Here is a 14,868-nt window from a genome sequence, read left to right on the forward strand (position 1 = left end):
ACTCGCCTGAAGTTAGGCTGGCTCCCAGACCCAGGTTGATGCAAAATAAATGCCCTGATTTTCGGGGGGTGCCCTACTCCCCTTGTTGACGTGCTGATACTCCAGGCCACCTGTGAGCGGGGCTGCAGGTGCTCTGGGCGCCTGAAAACTGGCCACTTATTCCAGTGCCTGAATATGGATTTAGGAGCCAAACTAGATTTCCAGGTTTGAAATTTTAGCTATGTGCTCTAAAATAAAAAAATAAAAAATAAATGAAAAATACCCACTGCAGTTGCCCCAGGTCCCGGCTCAGCTGTTCTCATGTTGTCAGCAGGACGGCTCCTCGGCACGGTTCAAACGTTCTACCAGAAACATATCAACTGACTGTCTCCGAGGGGCGAAGGGCAGCGTAGGTCAGTCTGTCCCACGTCCATCTGATCACAGCCCACGAAGGTGCACTGCTCAGTCGCTCTCTGTTGCTTCTGACCCAGCAGCTCTGGGGGTGTGGCAGGGATCAGGGGATTTCTAATGGCATGAGCTCCAGGACGGGACTGAATGCTACACTTGGGAGGCTCCTCGGAATCCGTAGCAACCTACAAGCAGGGAATGAGCTTGCCACACAATCCCTTTGGACGGTGCACATTACATCCTTCGCTACGGCCTGCCTCCACCCCTGCCGTCTTGGGCTGTCTCCTACGAGGGAAACGCTATGCGGGAGAAGCCCCTGCATTGCCTGGCGCTTGTGCAGGAGGTAAGGGGGCGCGTGAGTGAACCGATCTGGCATCGTACAGCATTGCCAGGGCTGTAACCTGTTAATACAGCCCTTTCACCAGTCACCTTCCAAATACCAAATCCTGAGCTCAGTTCTACAGCTCTATCCCATGGGCAGGGCAGATTGTGTATAAGGGGACAGTGTAACTACAGCTCTGACACTGTTAGCCCCTGTTCATGCAGTTTTTAAACAGCAGAAACATCCCAAGACTGAATTATCACTTATTCCATTTAATAAAAAAGAGAAGAGCATGAACACCAGGGTTTTAACACTGAGCTATAACGTAGGGAACGGCTGCAGGAGAGGGAAAGACTCCAATTCCAAGACAGCAATGGAAGAAGAAATAAAATAGACCACCACAGGTTGTGATTTATTAAAACATAATCCTGCCAACTCTCTGGTGTCGATCGACAGAGACATCACTTTGTACAAACTCAGATTGCTTGTGTTGCCTTGGCCACTCGCTAGACGGCTGGAATGGCCCAGTCACCTTACAATGCTATTTCTGTAAGACACAAATACGCCAAGTGAAACATTCGCTGCAAACGTCTGGCCTCCGAATAGCTCAGTTCTCGTTTCACAGCAGAACTTCAGAGTCCTCAGAAGAGTCATCTGCATACAGCAGTTCATCTCCTAACAAGCTGCCCAGCATCAGGCTGGCTGGACACCACGTGGCCCCGTTTCGGGCGACAGTGCCCTGCAGAAGAGGGGCGTGCCCCTGTTCCAGAGTCAGGGTGCTGCCAGTCTGTTCGTCTGTCTCCCCCTTTAAGATATACCTTTCCTCCTGCTGATCACTTTCATGGACATCTGCAGTGACAACCGTGGTATCTGGCTTGGGGGAAAGGGACACAGTTACGTAACTGGGATTGAGAGCCACGTCTGTCTGAGGCAATTCGGACTCTTCCATCAGCTCCTCGCTCTCCTCCGGCAAGCTTGTGTTGATATAAATGACATCTTCAGACCCACTCACTTTGGGCAAAGTTTCCAATAGCTTCTCCAGGTGGAGTTTTAGCTCTGGGAATGCAGGTCGCTCCCGGGGGTCTGCTCTCCAGCAGGAGTACATCACTTCATACCTGAAAGCACAAGGAAATAGAACAGTTCTTCAGGAAGCTGCACTGTTCACTAAATGGTGCTGAACGACACACAGGACAGCCGTGGTTGAAAGAGAACATCCTTTCATCCTTCTGGCTCTGCTGAAGGAGAGGCTATCCTTTATGAGAAAAATGACCATTGCTCCTAACTATTTATCTTCCAAAATTACTGCTATAGGCCTATGCAGTATTGTCGTGGGCCCAGACTATGAGAGAGACAAGGTGTACTCCAGAGTCACCAACTTTGGGGTAGCTAGAAAATGCCTCAGCTGAGCCCACACAGGACAAAAAGGATCTGGTTCAAGGTGACACAGCCCTTAAAGGGTCCTTGTGATATTAATTTTAACTTTATTTTACTTGTAAATTCTCAGAATATTCCATCGCTATTCCGATAACAAATGGTGTCACTTGGGGGAAGATACGCTGCATTCTTCACATGTCAACAAAGAGGTCGATTCCATAATTTAACAGCAAACCTCAACTAGGGGGCTCTGCCCAGCACCTGACCAACATCTATAAATAGATCTTTCTCCTGCAACTGGAGTTCCTCTCTTATCGCCCTCGAGTCCCAGGGGCAGCAGTTTCCACGGTATGCATCTGATGAAGTGAGCTGTAGCTCACGAAAGCTCATGCTCAAATAAATTGGTTAGTCTCTAAGGTGCCACAAGTACTCCTTTTCTTTTTGCGAATACAGACTAACACGGCTGTTACTCTGAAACCTGTCAAAAGGGGCAGCAGAGTATTTGTTGCTTGATGGGGACGGGAATGTCCTCCGAGTAAAGTGTTCTGAGGAGGAATCTAGATGAACTCTTCTACCTCAGAGGTGACAGGCAAGCGTAGACTTTCCGTTGCCACCACCTACAGTGACCAACAAAAGCTGACTCCGGGCTGGAAAGGAAAGGCAGCTGTTGTCACATTCACTATTGCCATGCGCTCTGTTGCTCACAGAGAAATCACTGACTGGCCACTTGAGCACGGTCAGTCGCAGAAGTTGACAGCGGTAGGAAAAGCAGAATAGTCTAGGACAACACTGGGAGCCAGGAATTGTGAAGGTCTAATCCTAGCTCGGACACCAACTCACTGGGTGGCCTTGAGCTGGTGACCTGTAACCTTTCTATAGCTCAGTTCTCCCCGTCTGTAAAATGAAGCTAACTCCTTCACTGGGGTGCTGGGAAGACATCTTTACATTCAGTGCAACTGAAACGGACCCCTTTGGGCTGGCAGAGGGATTTGAACCCAGGACATCAGAAGTGACAGCACACTGCCAGCTAGTACCTTATGGCAGGGCCTAAGACAGGGGTCTTTTCGGAAGCAAAGATATGCCTCTGCTTCTTTATGGTCATCTGATGCTCTGCACATTTCTCTTCACTCTTTCGGTATAAACTAGAATGTGAAGAGTGTGTTAATCAACCCTCGTTTCTCTCCCTGATCAGCTGAAAACAACTTAAAGTTTAACTATGGGTCATTTTTCCTTTAAAAAAAAACCAAACCAACAATTTTCCAGGCTGCCTCTAAATTTGAGAGAGACAAGGTGGGCGAGGCTGGTGGAAGAGACAAGCTTTTGAGATACACCCTCTCTCATTTCCCAGGCCCAACACAGCTACAACACTGCCAGCACTGTCCCGCTCAAACCCTTTAGGCACAGCTACGTAACCCGCAACTGCCCACCTCATTTCAAATGACTGCCAGCAACGTGCGTTACCCCTTCTGCTTAACAATCTGCCCCAACCCGTATTTACCTCAGTCACTCTGCTGCCTTCCCCAGGCGGAAGACGACCTCTTTGTAGCTCAAAAGCTTGTACCTCAGCAAAAGTTGGTCCAGTAAAAGATATTACCTCATCCACCTTCTCTCTCTCTAAATTTTATAGACAACTACACTCAGGGGCCCAATTACATGGATTTCTGTATCATTAATTGATTATTAGTTGACGTTTGTTTCTTTTAAGACCTGCTGGGTGAAGAAACCCTCATCCACCTCACTCCTCCAATGTCCTGGGACCAACATGGCTGCAGCGAGGCTGCAAACAACAGTGGAAGATATCATGTCTGTTAAGACTTGATGCTTACTGAACTCAGTGCCCCAAATACAATACTAAAAACGGTACTGCCGGATGCCACAAGCGAGAGTGCAGCGATCCAGGCCAAGCTACAGGCCAACTGGTCTTTGGGAGTTGAGGGCACGTAGCACTTTGCTGGATCTGCTCCTGATGAGAAACAGTGTTGCAGGTTCCTTTTGTGTATGCTGGAGGGTATAACTAATTGGAAATTAACAGTGACACATTACAACCATTAATCCTTGGACATTCGCCCTCATCTGCCATCTAAGAGGTTGATCCAAATTAACGGTTTATTCATGACTCGCTTCAGGGAAGGGCATTTAAAATAGCACACCCACAAAACCACGACTTCAGGGCTTGAATTTATGCCAAGATGCCATAACCTGGCAGCAATCACACTTTCCATGCAGCTCTTTTGCCAATCAATTGTTACAACGGCACTGAAAGCAGTGGGGAAACAGTCCGGTTTACTCTTGTGACTAAATTCAAACAAGCGCGCCCAGAGCCAGAGCGTGAGAGGAGGCTCTAGCTGTGTGCCAGGCAGAGTTCGCAGACGGGCTGCTTTTCTCTACCAAGCTGCAGCAGCACAGAGCAGGGGAGAGAGCAGGAGAGACCTTTGCAAAGGGAATGCCTGTTTAGCCAGGTCGGGCTTTTGGCCACTATCTTTGAGCGCTTCCCTTTTAGGGACGGTTATTATGCAACTTCCAGAGGCCTGTTTATTGACATGGTTTCCCCTTGGCCTGTGGGGGTTTTAAACATTTTGAGCTGTGACTGCACACAAGAATTCTTCAGAGACTCTGGCAGTTCAGCCAACTTTTAATACAAACCCCTCTGTGAGCTGCCCAGACATTTAAAACGCCTTCAGAGCTCACCCACATTGTAAGGTCTCTTCTCCATAGATTTACAGACGTTAAGGACAGAAGGGCCCATGCTGAGCATCTCTTTGGGCCTCAGTGGGGTTGTGCACAAGAGCTCGAGAGCAGAACTGGCCCCTTATCATCCAAGTTTCCTTTTAAAGCAATAGGATTTCGCACGTGAACAGTATCACCCAGCACGCCCCCTGAAGATCCCCTCCAGGAGCAGCTCCTTCGGGAACGCTAGGGAAGCCCTACACGTGGCAGCAGCTCAGCTCCTGAGAGCCAAACTCCAAGTGCACACCCCCAGACTGGGCTTTACAAAGTTCTTGGCAACTCCAGCCTGGGGTAGTTAGCAGCCAGAACACCCTCAAGCTGAAGCAAAATTTTAAAAGAGTTAAGTTACAGACTGACTTGATATGCCGATTAACTCTACATTAATTTATAATACATTCCTCGTGTCCCTCTAAAGCAGCTGTTCACTAAACCCCTGCACAATTAAAGGCTCATGGTTTCCAATTTTTAAAACTCAAATTTTTAAACATTTTTGTCTGAGGTTGATGCCGAAATCATCAGAAACCCTAAAAACAGAGGGCCGGATCCTCAGCTGGTGCGACTCCATGGAGCGCCACTGCAGACAGTGGGCTCTGGCCTTCAGCTTGTGGGAATCAGTGCAATCCCACTGAAATCAGTGGGCCTACCTCAATTTACAATGTCTGAAAATCTGGCCCCAAATGTTTCTTTTGCCATTTTGTAAAGGAGAAACGGATGGAAGTAATTTGTGTCAATAAGCTTTCAGCCAGAGTTTTTTATTCCCCAAGTTTCAGCCAAGTTCACGTTTGAAAGCTAAGCCACACATCCATGACAGCCGTTAGTTGCTGTGTCCAATTAGCTACAGTGAGCCACAAAACCATGGGAAGAGCGTGAAGAATGACGCGTAGCAAGGACTCTGCCACTGAGCGAGGGTAAATGCTGACAGTCTGGGTGTTATTGAAACAGTTGAGATTGACAAGTGCAAACATGTTCCTGTGGATAAAGTGAGTCCACATGTACGAATGTACCACATCAATACTCACAGCTCATCCAAGCAGTCCTCTGGCTGTTTCAGCCTGTGACCGTGAAGGAGGTAGTCATAGATTTCATGGTTCTGCACTCCTGGGTACGGAGTCATCCCTCGAGTGGCTATCTCCCACATCGTAACCCCAAACGCCCACTACAAAGAACAAAGGGAAAGCCTATTAAGATGACATTTCCAGAAGGACTGAATGAGTCGTTTCATGGGGAAAGGTCATTTCCTAAAGCCCATCAGGATCTTGCATAATGTGGATAATTATATGCATAGTGTGAATATGTTTCCAAGCTGGAAATAACATGCTATGTCCTACAATAGCTCAGTGGCTCACTCAATAAACCTATTCCAGGAGCCTTTACAAGCAAAGAGAGATCTGTGCACCACTCATCAATGTGGCTCTGTTTACTGTCAAATCCTCATGCTTTCATTTATTTGGCTTTTCCATTTTCAGGGTACAAAAACAAATGAAGCTAATGTAGGCGACACCCCAAAAACAACACAGGCCGATTAAAACAATCCAAATATGAAAATCAGAGGGCTAAGAAACACCCGCAGCGATCAACGTTTCCAACGACTGGCTGTATTACATGCTCCTACCATGGACTGGAGTTCTGAGGGTAGGGTCGGGGACCCTGCACCTGGTGTACATACCACGTCGCTCTTGGTCGTGTACACCCGATCAGCCAGGCTCTCAATTGCAATCCACTTGACAGGCATTTTAGCAATGCGCCCCTGACGGTAATAATCGCCGCTATAGATCTTCTTCGACAAGCCAAAGTCTGCCACACACACAGTCATGTCGTCCCGTAACCTGTCCGTGTTTACAAGGAAATGTTAAAATGAATGCCGAACAAGACTATGTTTACTTGCTCACAGGTGCAAAGTTACTCACACTTCTCCAGGATCAGGGCCTCCAAGCACCCCTCCCCCCATGTTATTTCTTACTAGGGTAAACGTGCCAAGATTTAAAGTGGAACAGCTGGCAAAGGTCTTATTCCTACTGCCCACCCTTCATCACAAATGTTAAGGACGGACGGGACCTCTGTGATCATCGAGTCTGACCTCCTGCATAGCACAGGCCACAGGACTTCCTTTTGCCTACTACCGTTCCCGTGAAAACTAAGTGAAAGAGAAAGTCTGACAAACCACGTTCTGAGTTAAAACATGAGCTGTTTTCACTTGGCTGTTTCTCAAGACCGAGGAGATTTGATAGGAAAGTGACAGGTTTCTTTCTAAAGTGAGTGCATCAGAAACACCACAAAGAGCCTGCACAGGCTGGCATTTGACTATCTGCAATGAAACAGAGAAACCAAACTCACATGCAGTTTCGAGCAGCTAAATCTCGATGGAGAAATTGCCGAGCACTGAGGTACTCCATTCCGAGCGCAATATCGACCATGAACTTCAGCAAGGTCTGCAGTGATACGTGCTGGGAAGAGAGGGAGGAGGTTAGCATGTACAGGAAGCATGCGAAGGCTGGAACATTATCGGCAAACACTGCTGCAAGTGGACCCCAGCAACTCCCATGTAGCCCAACAAGAGTTAAGGCCACTTGAAAACCTCAGCAGAGACACTCACAGGCCAGGGCCCCAGGGAAACGAGAAAACACATTTTCCATTTCTACACAGCGGCCAGTCGGACAAGGCTCTCTTTGATCAGTGCATAGTTACATGCCAAGCTACCAGCGAGCTTTCCCGTGGTTCATAGCCCAGGCAGACCTGTTTGCGGTGGGAGCACTGAAATACTTCATTGTTCAGGGCGGCCTGGTAAACCATATCAGTTTAGTGTCAGAGCTCTTCTTTGTCAGACACAAGGAGTAAATGAAACAATTTCAGCACGGCCCAATAGGAACAGCACAAGAAACTCCGCTTGCTCACAGCTGCATGATTCTCAGCATCGTGTGGCGTCTTACTGGTGCTCCGCCGGGGGTTAACTCACCAAAACAACAGGGTCTATTTAGTTAGGAAGATACGGAAACAATCTGTGCCAGGCATGGCAGTGTAGAAACAATGGGAGGCATTATCTGCCAGGCTACCACCATGGCCACTGCAACAAAACGAAATACCACTGCTGGCTGCTCTGCTGAACGAAAACCAAACCACCGTTCCCAGCCCCGCAATGCGACCCCGGACACCAGGGGTGTCTGGGCACTGAACTCGGCATTAACAAAGCTTCTGGGAGGTGGATCTCTCATGCTTTCCCTCGTACGGGGCTTGAAGTTACACTCACTGAAGCCCATGACAAAGCTCCCGCTGCCTGCAGCGGGGCAGGATCAGGGCCTTCTCGCTGAGGGGATGGGACAACCTCACAAGCACCCGACAGACTATTTTTTGCATTCTTATGCACTTAGACTAATCTTATTGCCAGAATAGTCTCCAGAAACACTTTGGGTGCCTGTCCTCTTCTCTCGAAGGCATTTATCTCATTCGTTTGTCAGCATCTAATGAATTCTATAGATAAAAGATTTAAACAGGAATTCCCCCTTTTTAGAAACAGACACATCTCTGAGCTTTAAACCATGGCAGCACCTCACGAGCTGGTTCTCAGAGAGCCAGACATGGAGGGCCCAATTCCCCATTGCCCTACCCTGGGGCAGGCGTTCCCACCCAGGCAATGTGACTGCAAAACACTCCTGTTCTATTTGGTAGTGTTGTGAGTAGTGGAAAGGGTGACCCAGAGGCTGAAGAGCCAAGAGCCAATGTAACCGTGTTGCACTAACAGTGGATGTTCGTTATCCCGCCTCCCTTTGCTTTTTCTTATGGAGAAGCGCAGCTCAGTTTTATTCTTCACAAACCATGAAAAGCTCAGACACTCCCTGGGCCAAGTCACTCAGCCGCTGCATGCTTCAGTTTCTCAGCTGTACGAAGGGAGTGTAAAAACACTTTGCCATCTTTATCTCCAGGGCAAAGTCCTGGCCCCTGTGAAGTGAATGGCAAAATTCCACTGATTTCAGTCGGGGTGGGATTTCTTCCCTGGTGTTTTGCAAAGACAGGAGACTGCTGAATTGGAATTAATTTGCAAACTGGACACCATTAAATTAGGCTTGAATAAAGACTGGGAGTGGATGGGTCATTACACAAAGCAAAACTATTTCCCCATGCTAATTCCCCCCCCCCAACGGTTACTCATACCTTCTTGTCAACTGTTGGAAATGGGTCATCCTGATTATCACTACAAAAGGTTTTTTTCTCCTGCTGATAATAGCCCACCTTAATCGATTGGTCTGTTAAGTGTTGGTATGGCAACACCCATTGTTTCATGTACTCTGTATGTATAAATATCTTCTTACTATATGTTCCATTCTATACATCTGATGAAGTGGGTTTTAGCCCGTGAAAGCTTATGCCCAAATAAATTGGTTAGTCTCTAAGTACTCCTGTTCTTTTTGCTGATACAGACTTACACAGCTACCCCTCTGAAACCTGAGTCCTTTTTATGTTTCAGAAAAATAAAGCCAGAGTTTTTTCACAGTTCAACGTAAGGCACTGGAAGATCTGGCTCTGGGTTGATAATTAATGCTGAATACAACCTGGCATCAGCTCCTCCTAGCAGCCTTGTTGGTTAAGCGTGCCAGTGCTTTGCAACAGCTGAGTTCGTTACCTGGGGGCCTGTTTCAAACCGCGAGCGCAGCAGGAAGCTGTGCAGGTCGCCGTATTTCATGAACGGGAGAACCACCATGGGCTTCGGGATCTGCCTGGAGCTCAGCTCTATGCACACACCTGGAACAAATGGAAGAGGAGCATCGCGCACCAGGCCAGGCCATTACCTAGACTGACACCCATCCTGGATCTGAGTCCTGGGAAGGCTTGGTGAGAAAGCTGGGGCTTGCCCTTGGCTGGGCAATCTGTGGGTCCCGTAGAGCTAATGTAGCTGGCTCTTCAATACCCACTCCTGTCTGTCCCCTTCACTGGGTACAGGGGAACATCAGGGCAGGGATGTCCGCGTGCTCTGGCAATGCTGGGCCAGCAGGTCTCAGCTCCACTATCCTGGGGTCCCTGTGCTGGGCGTACCCAGCTGCAAGCAGCAGTCACTGTCAGTCAGTCTGATGGAAAGAACCCAAGCCAGATTTCCGTACGAGAGCCCAGCATCACCCCGCCCTGAGCAGGCTCTGAGCTACAGAGTGGCTGCTGCCGAGAGCAGAGGCCTAGAAAGGTAAAGGTGCAATACACAGCACCAACCCAGAACTGTTCCCCAGCTGCCACCACCAGGCCCTTTCCCTACAGGAATCGTCTTCGGATCTGGACTGCTGCTCTCTGCTGGAATGTAGACGTGCTGTCAAATTTAACATGCACTAATCAGAAACCTGTGCATTTCGGGAGAGGAAAATATTGGAAGCAGATGGGCAATGCAGATCGGAGAGGAGCATCACCCTATGCTTTTGCTAATGGCAAAATTCCCTTGTGATGGAAAAGTTACCTCCCCCCGGGGGCTGTCCACGTACCTAGGAGTTTGATGACATTTAGGTGATTGAAGTCCTTCATGCACGCTGCTTCGCTGAGGAACTCTTCGATCTCTCGCTGGGAAAAGTTCTCCACTGAAAACACCAGAAAAGGGAGATCACTTAAAACAAAAAAAGATTAAACTCCCCAAATCATTTCTGTTGTGATGGGTCTTATTGCCAGGACTTCCTACTCTGGGTAGTTGTCAGAAAAGCCCCCTCCTAGGCGAGGGAGAAAGGAACGATATTACCAGGCAGAAAGCAAGAGATGGGTAGCAGGCCTGCATCAGGATGTTTGCTGCAGCGAGCGTGGGCTTTGCATGGCTTTCATTTTATTCCTGGGCAGCAGTCGGAGCAGGGGGAGGGTGACGGAAGAGGAAAGGGTTATTCCGGTTTAGGGTTCATAAGCGAGCAGGGAATATCGCGTCCAGCGCTCACACAGCTGGGTGGGTGGGTGGGTGGGTTTGTGCACGGCCTGCTTCCCACAGAGTGCACGGTGTGGGCTGTGTTAACGCAGCGTGCCGCTGTCTCGGTGCACCAGCCGAGTGCAGCAATGCTTGGCTACCCTGAGCTCCAGCAGAAGAGATCCGTGCCCAGGCCCAGACATGAAGGTCTGTGTGATCTCTGGGCACCTTGTCTATTACATTTCCTGGATCACCTGTATCATCGCTCTAGGGCTGGGTGCAACTCCTGCTTGGAGTGCTTGAGGGGTGCTCGGTTTATCTGCAGGTGCTGCAGAGAGAGCCCAGGAAGACAGTTTCTTTTCTAAACTCTGCCTGGTTTTTCCAGTCCTGCCGCTGTAAAATGCTGATCTGCGTTCTGTCTCCCTGGTCTACTCTGGCCATTTGGGGAAGCTGTCCATGTACAACCTAGAGAGAAATGGCAGGGGAGGTAAAACCTTTTATGGGACCAACTTCTGCTGGTGAAGGAGGCAAGCTTTCAAGCTTACGCACAGCTCTTCGAGTCAGAAGACAAGCTGAAGAAGAGCTCTGTGTAGTTTGAAAGCTTGTCTTCCTCCCCAACAGATGGTGGTCCAGTAAAAGGTATTCCCTCCCTGACCTGGTCTCTTTGAAAGAGCCAATCATTAAGGGCATGTTGACCCAGACAGATGGTTGAAGGCTGGGAGAAGCTGGTTTCTCTCAGTTGTCTGCAGGAGCCTGAATTCAAGAGAGTGGAAAATCTCCAGAACAACAGAACAAAGAAACCAGGTGTTGGGCCAGCTTTTTCAAAACACCCAGGCTGAGAAACTGAGAAACACAGTGGACTCACAGACACACAGGGAAGGTGGGCAGGAGAGGGGGCATGCTTTCATAGTGGGAAAGCGTGTGATGGTCTTGCTTTAACTGCAGGACCAGCCGAGAAAGAAGAAAGCTGGCCACAAAGTAGAGGGAGCGAAACTCCATGACCAAGAGGAGAATCCTTGACTCCCTGACGGGGTTGCCACCTGACTGGTTTTTGACTGGCCTGGCTGGTTTTTCTACTGCCTTGTTGGTTGCCGGTCCAAAGACGTTGTTTGCCAGGTGTTTTGCTGTTGCTGGGTATTTCTGGCTATCTACATGGGTGGCCGCGTGTGCAGCAATCTGGTAACACTGGCCATGCATGTCACAGCTCGACGTGCACCGCAGGCGCCCAAGGGTCCATTCGGCACCCTGGTCCGGCTCTGCATGCATGCAGCATGCCGGAGCAGACACCAGCTAATCAGGAAGCAGCGCCCTAGCTCCACCCTTGAATCTCTTCAACTCTTGCATGACTGGCCAGTTTTTCTGTGCCTTGGAGGAAACTCCACCCCCTAGTGGACTCTGACCTAAGCCAGACAGCGCTCCAGAGTGGTGGGGAAACAGAGTCAGGGAACCGTTTATAGGGTCTGTCTGGATCTGTCTATCTTCTGTGCTATCTAAGCAAAGAGTACATGTGCTTAGAAACCTTTGCAAAGTCTAGCTGCTTGTCTGTCTGCTTCAAGCAGCACGGATCCCTGAAGAGTTCAACTCCACAAAGGTCTGGAGTGTGGGACCCAAACACAGCAGCCTGGTGAGCGTCCAGCAGGGGGTGCTCTCCCAGGGCGGTGTGCAACATCTACTGTAAATCCTGCGGCACACAGCCCAGACTGGGTCCCTTTAGTTTACAGCACTGCTTATAAAAACGCTGGCAATTTGCGCTTTCCTTTGTTGACGTGGGGAGGGACAATTTACCTACAACAGACGTGAGCCCAGGGGTTGGCTCTGCGGAGGAGACCTGGAAAGAGAAGCAGCACCATGCAGCCCATCCAGTGACATTTTCCAGCATTCTTGCCCACAGCACACACCAGAAATGCTTTATGAGATGGCCACACTACCATGTCCACGGCAGATTCTGCAAGCGCGGCAGGTCCAGCACGAGGTGGGTTTTGACATTTCCCTTGGGTGGGGAGCAAACACTCACCTAAAATTCTGCAGAAAAGCAAAGTGCCTGGGGAATGAACTGTCTGGGGCAGCAAACAAGAGAGACACACGGGGGACGTTACAGTAACGCAGATAATCAATAATAACTCGATGAAATCTGGAGAACAGCGAGCGAATTCTCCACTCAATAGAGAAGGGTAAGAAGAAACCCCGTCGCCATCCAGCAGCTCCCTGCCCCCAGAGAGAACAGATCCTTTTGCTTCGTTTTCATTTGCAATTCTGGGCTGAGCACTGAGCGCGCTTTCCAGAAACCAGACTGGCTGATCTGGCTACGGGGTATTGTTCTCTAGAAAGGGATGGACACACACAGCGACACCGCACAGCAAATGTCTCCCCTAGGTCTTCCCTTACCCTCAATTCGATCACCTGACACTGACCCCAGGGGCCCTTTCCTGGGGATTATTGCGGAGGAGGGTCCTTATCTCCTCCTCCTAGTTATTCATTGATCTCCATGAAATACCCTGTATCCAAGCAGCTATTGCTTAGCTATGGCTGACAATCCCCTGCCTGACAACGCAGTCTCTAGAACAAGCCACGTTAATGGTCCCATGGGCTGGGCTGGCATTCACCCACAGCGCCAGGCGCTCTCATCCCTGGCCTTGGGCGAGCTGGGCAAATCTTGTGACAAAACCCAAACAGCACTAGATCTCACAGCCGTCACCGCTACTTACACTTCATGGTTTTCACGGCGACTTTCTGCACAGTGCCACTGGGCTGGCTGAGGTGCCCTTCCATCACTGACCCGAACTCTCCTGTACCACGGGAGAGAAGGAACAGTCTCCTTTGTCCACAGCCCCACGGCACCACCCAGCCACACCCAGCCTCTGCACGAGAGACCCAAAGGCTGTCGCAGGGATGCTGGTAGGGCAGAGCACGTCTGGCCCATGCCGCGCCTGGCTCACACCACACCCAGAGGAGAGATGGTGCATTGCGCTGGATACACCACAGCTGCTGCGACCGGCTGTCCCCAGCCCGGGGGGACGATGGACTTGCACACGGGGCTGGAGCACGGACAGGCTAAGCACCAGTCAGACTGCAGCTCTGCTCCACTCACACAGGCAGCGTGGTGCTGGCCAGCCCAGAGAGTAAAGGATGTAGCAGCTGGGGATGGCGGCAGGGCCTCGGCTCTGGCAGAGCAGGGCTAGGTAACAACAAGGTGCTTAGCAAGGGGAGGGCTGGAGCCTTCCACACCCCCAAGCCCAGCTACAGCCTGCAGCTGCTGGGGTCACACATCATCCCTGTGGGGATGGGGAAGAGACGGGGCCATGCTTCCCCGGCAGGGCAGCACGCGATCTATGTAGGAGCAGTCCGGCTCCCTGTGCAGTGAGGGCCTGGGGCAGGCATTCTGAGCACACACTGGCCCTCCGTGTTCTCCCGTCTACTGCAACAGTCCGAGAGATCAGGGCCCTTTGTGCTGGGGGCCGAATAGACACACAGCGAAAGGCTGTCCCTGTGCCAAAGGGCTCACAACTTAGACAAGGGTGGGAGGGGAAACTGAGGCACCGAGCCATGAAGGGATTTGCCCAAAGTCAGTGGCAGAGCCAAGAAGAGAACCCAGGTCTCATGGGTCTCAGCCCAGTGCCTTGTCCTCTAGGCCACCCTGCCTCCCCACCAGGCGCTGGGTCTTGGGAGGATGCAGGGAAACCCGCACATGGGCAGAGGCAACGGTGCCAGCTAACACCATGCAGATTCAGCACTGATCCAACCCCCCATGGCGCTCCGGACATTCAGCACCACTCACCCTCTCCCAGAATCTTCCCCAGGGTGAGGGAATCCCTGTCAATCACGACGTCCTGGAGCTTCTGCTGCAGCTCCTCGCTGACACCCAGGCTGGCCACTGCAAGAGAGGCCCTTGGTGAGCTGGGGAGCTCAGCACGTGCTCCGGATGCTGCAAACCCAGGACGGTCGCCACAGGTGGACAAAACATCAGAGGCACCTTTAGGGCTAAATCCTGCCCTGGTGCCTGTGGGGGAGGGCAGAACCGCTCTCTCCACAGCGCTCCAGGGACAAGCTGCCCCCCAACGTACCAGCCCCCAGCTCCCATTGAGGGCCATGGCACGTGAAGATGCTCAGCCCCTCCGTGTGGGCCTGGTCCAGCCCCGGTGCATGCTGGAGTGGGGGAGGCCCAAGGAGGCCAGGAGAATCCCCAGGTAGCCAGTTACTCCAT

General features: G+C 50.6%; 1 protein-coding gene across 1 annotated transcript in view; it reads right to left on the bottom strand.

Moving 5' to 3' along the window:
- Positions 1-1,328: 1,328 nt before the first annotated feature.
- The window catches only part of MERTK (MER proto-oncogene, tyrosine kinase), a 72,097-nt gene continuing 58,557 nt past the window's right edge, over positions 1,329-14,868 (bottom strand). Inside the window, exons 13-20 of the mRNA XM_077812205.1 lie at positions 14,443-14,538; positions 13,373-13,453; positions 10,267-10,359; positions 9,426-9,544; positions 7,145-7,254; positions 6,477-6,636; positions 5,830-5,966; positions 1,329-1,824 (exon numbers count right to left, since the gene is read on the bottom strand). Of these exons, the coding sequence (XP_077668331.1) occupies positions 1,329-1,824; positions 5,830-5,966; positions 6,477-6,636; positions 7,145-7,254; positions 9,426-9,544; positions 10,267-10,359; positions 13,373-13,453; positions 14,443-14,538 (1,292 nt within the window). The remainder of the gene's footprint in view (positions 1,825-5,829; positions 5,967-6,476; positions 6,637-7,144; positions 7,255-9,425; positions 9,545-10,266; positions 10,360-13,372; positions 13,454-14,442; positions 14,539-14,868) is intronic.

Source organism: Eretmochelys imbricata, chromosome 3 (assembly GCF_965152235.1).
Source record: "Eretmochelys imbricata isolate rEreImb1 chromosome 3, rEreImb1.hap1, whole genome shotgun sequence".
Taxonomy (NCBI): Eukaryota; Metazoa; Chordata; order Testudines; family Cheloniidae; genus Eretmochelys; species Eretmochelys imbricata.